General features: G+C 37.4%; 1 protein-coding gene across 1 annotated transcript; it reads left to right on the top strand.

The window, feature by feature from the left end:
- Positions 1-316: 316 nt before the first annotated feature.
- On the top strand, positions 317-1,314 carry TAS2R39 (taste 2 receptor member 39). The gene is given in 2 exon segments (XM_012806214.1): positions 317-1,094; positions 1,097-1,314. Coding segments are annotated over 2 exon segments (996 nt in total).
- The last annotated feature ends 3,049 nt before the right edge of the window (positions 1,315-4,363 follow it).

Raw genomic sequence — 4,363 nt, 5'->3', positions numbered from 1 at the left:
AATTAAAATATGTTTAAATGGTGATTCATTGGGCCAATATACAAATTAACTGAAGCCACCAAAGAACAAGGCCTTCAAGAGCATTAGTGATTTATAAAGGACCTTCTACCCAAGTGCTTCTGCAGGCCCCCTGGAGACATACTGAACAAACACCAATACGTCTGAAAATAGAGAGGGATAGGAACCAAATCCTTCTGTCATTTGCATCTCTAGTTAAGAATTCTGAGATAAACAAATGAAGAGAATTTGGAAATGATGCATCAACAGCTTCCTCATATGACATAAATAGTGGGAGCTATTAAGGATCTACCAATCAATGTCACAGAGGCATTTTCCTACAGAAACCAAAGAGGAGCAATATCTCAAGATGACTGAAGCCAACATTCCCTCAGAAGAGGAATTGTCACCATTTCTCACCTTCTTACTTTTAACAGTTATCGGTACTGAGTGCCTCATTGGTATCATTGCAAATGGGTTCATCACAGCTATAAATGCAGCTGAATGGGTTCAGAATAAGGCAGTTTCCACGAGTGGTAGGATCCTGTTTTTCCTGACTGTATCTAGAATAGCTCTCCAAAGCTTCATGACGGTTGAAATTACCCTCACTTCAGTCTCCCTAAGTTTTTATTATGAAGATGCTGTATGTGATGGATTCAAAGTAAGTTTCATGTTCTTAAATTTCTGTAGCCTGTGGTTCGCTGCCTGGCTCAGTTTCTTCTACTTTGTGAAGACAGCTAATTTCTCCTATGCCCTTTTCCTCAAGCTGAAGTGGAGAATTTCTGGACTGATGCCCTGGTTTCTGTGGCTATCAATGTTTATTTCCTTCAGCTACAGCATGCTCTTCTGCAAAAATATCTACACTGTGCATTAGAATAATTCTTTTCCTATCCCCTCCCCCAATTCCACCAAGAAAAAATACTTCTCTGAGACCAATTTGGTCAACCCGGCTTATTCGTACAACCTGGGGATGTTACTTCCTCTGATCATGTTCATCCTGGCAGCCATCCTGCTGATCATTTCTCTCAAGAGACACACCATACAGATGGGCAATAATGCCAGAGGCTCCAGGGACCCCAGCATGGAAGCTCACATGGGGCCATCAGAGCCACCAGCCTCTTCTTCATTCTCTATATTTTCAATGCAGTTGCTCTGTTTCTCTATATATCCAACATCCTTGACACTTACAGTTTCTGGCATATTTTATGCAAAATCATCATAACTGCCTACCCTGCTGGCCACTCAGTTCTGCTGATTCAGAACTACCCTGGGCTGAGAAGAGTCTGGAAATAGCTTCAGGCTCAAACTCATGGTTAACCAAATGAGTAGTCTCTGTGACCAGCACCCAAAGAAGCCACAGGACCTGCCCCAACCATCTCTGCTGTTCCCTCACTTAGATCTATCTCTTCCGTCCTCTTCCCTAAACCTAATCTGACTCTTTCCCCTGATGTGACTTTTTGTATAGAAGATTGATTTTAATTCTCATTTATGTCATGGGCACAATCTCAGTGATCTTTGTCATATTCTTTTCCAGAGCCCTCTATTTCTACCTCCCCCTGCTCTATCTACACAATGATTCTAAACATAGACTACATATGAGAACCTCCAGGGCTGATTTTTGAAAACATCAATGTCCAGGCCCAGCCTCAGACAAATTAAATCAGAATCTCTGGTATTGGAACTTAAAGACAATTTGCCAACTTCTCCAGGTGATTCTGATGTACAGCAGGGCTGATATAGCCTCCAGCATAGAAGGTTCTGTAACTTGAGTTCCTGAAAACTTCTCTCTTTTCCCCTCCACATGTCTTTTAAACAGACTCGGATTACTTAAGAAGCTTCCTAGCCAGCAGCTGGGAATGCATTTTGTCTTTATCCTGCAAAGACATAACATAAATAATTTTAAACTATGAAAATTACAGTATATAATACAACCTTCAACCTAAATATTACCATCTAAATTTTTTTCTATAGATATAGTTATATTGGTTTTATATGTATACTGTATGTATGCAAAATGATATTTTCAAGAGAAGCTTTATTGCAGCATTGTTCATTAACAAGGAGACTTGAATATCTGAAATGAATATTATAGTAACATTTTTAGATGAAGTAGATGCATATATCCTGCGATGAAAAAAATTTCCAATGTGTTGCTAAGTACAAAAAGTAGAACTGTTTTATGATTCCGTTTATATCTCTCCCTCTTTTTTTCTTTACAGAGTATACATATACTTGTGTGTATACGAAGTTTTTGGAAAGATATAGCAAAAACAATTAGCAGAGGACTTCTGAGTAGTGGCATTAGGTATCTGGGAATAAAGGAAGTATTGACACTTTATTTTATCTTTCTGCCTAGTTTAAACTACTTAGAATGTTTAGCATGCACTAATTTAAGCATTTTAAATAATTTGTATTTTTTATTAGAAAGAAAATCAGTAAGTAGAAAAGATTTGAAGGAGAGGATTATGGACCTTAATTTGTTGGTTGCATCTCTCATTGTTGGTTTTTATTTTTTAAAAAATGTAAACCTCGTAAACTAAGCATCTCACTCTTTTATCACTGCCTCTTCCTTTTCCAGTATATTTGTTCAAAGGCTGCCATGGCAACATCACAGGCCGTCTATCTTTTAACGTTCAATATTCTCTGTCCCTCTGCCTTTCCTCTCTTCACTTTATTTCATCCTCAGTTTAGATTACCAGTTAATTGTTATGCTCACTCTCAAAACTATTTTCAGTTTTTATAAATAAAATGACCTGTGTCTGAGGTTTACTTTAAAATAATCCAGCAGAGGGCAAAGGAGTGAATGCTGATTTTTTTTTCTTTCAAACAAGATTTCAGATACATGGAGTATTTATTATTTAAGGATATATTTGAAATTTTACCTAATATAGTTTTCATATGAATTAATCATACAATATTCTGATTTCCTGAGCCATCCCTTTCTTCAACTCCTAAATACCACATTTTGATGAACCTGAGTGTCTAACACTCTCCTGTTTGCTTCTAAGCAGCTGAGTACTATTTGAGAGTGCTTTAGAATCAGAAGAACTTATGTTCAGTGGAAAGATGGCTCCAGTTGTCCATCTTGCCTCTGCCCCCTGAAGTAGTTTTTGTATTCACTTTAATTATCTTTTTTGATCTTTAATTTATTAAATCAATATTTCATGAGTTATGCTTTCCTTAAACTTATTTTGTAATTATTCTTTTACATTCGGTTTAGATTTATAACTTTTATTTTTATTATTTTATTTTTAATTAATGTGTAATGTGTAATGATACATGTTTATGGGATACACAGTGTTATCTTGATATATGTACACAATGTATGATGATCAAGTCAGAAAAATCATCATACTTATCTTCTCAAACATTTATCATTTCTTTGTGTTGGAAACATTCAAAATTCTCTCCTTTAGCTATTTAAAAATAAACAATAAACTATTAACTATAGTCACTCTATAGCACTATAGAACTCTAGAAATTATTAGTTCTATCTAGATTTATAATTTTTAAAATTATGTCTTCTTTATATCTTATTTATTCATCTAGGCCCTTTCTTGTTAGGTTGATGTAAAGCTAGTGCAGGGGGCAGAGGCAAGATGGCCAACTGGACCCATCTTTCCACAGAGGCTTCTGTCCAGAGGGAGAGTTAAAAGACAGAAGTTTAGCAAGTAAGCTGATGGTTTGGAGCTGAGCCAAGAGAGATGGTTAAAGAATGCACATCAACCCTTCTGAGGTGAGCTGCAACCCCAAGGAAACAAACAATAGGTATAAAATCCATCACCAAGCAGATGGGAGTCCCCTCCCTCATGAGAACAGCTCATGGTATACTTTCTACAAACAAGTGAACAGAGTTCAGATCTCCTGCTATTTTATCCCATGGGAGAGACCCTCTAAAAGCCAGAACTCCTTTCCTAGTGTGCCATGGCACTCTCCCACCAGGCATAAAACTGTGTAAAACTGTATATATTCTCTACCTGTAATTATGAACTCTGAGTACTCCCCTCCACTTTCACCTAGAGGTCTGGAAAGCTGTCCCCCATGGAGTCCAGATACTTGGGCATTTTCTCAAGAGGTGTGTACATGGCATGGGCTGTTGCAGATCTGTGTGGAATCTGCAGCATGGGTGAAAGGAGAAGACAGTCATGAGATAATGAAGAAGAACTTCTCAGACATGCCAAGAGATTCTGAAATTCTGATAGCAGACATCTTCTAGGCACGTTATAATTAACTTGGCCAAAGTTAATGTGAAGGAGAAAATTCTGCATGCAGCCAGACATAAGAAAACCACTACCTACAAGGGGAAGAAGATTAGAATGACTGCAGATCTCTATGCTGAAAACTTTCAAACTAGAAGTGGGTGGTC

This window comes from Otolemur garnettii, unplaced genomic scaffold (genome assembly GCF_000181295.1).
Source record: "Otolemur garnettii isolate 467f Iridium unplaced genomic scaffold, OtoGar3 scaffold00049, whole genome shotgun sequence".
NCBI lineage: Eukaryota > Metazoa > Chordata > Mammalia > Primates > Galagidae > Otolemur > Otolemur garnettii.
Note: the sequence above shows the minus strand (reverse complement) of the source record. Positions and strands in the feature narration are given on the sequence as shown.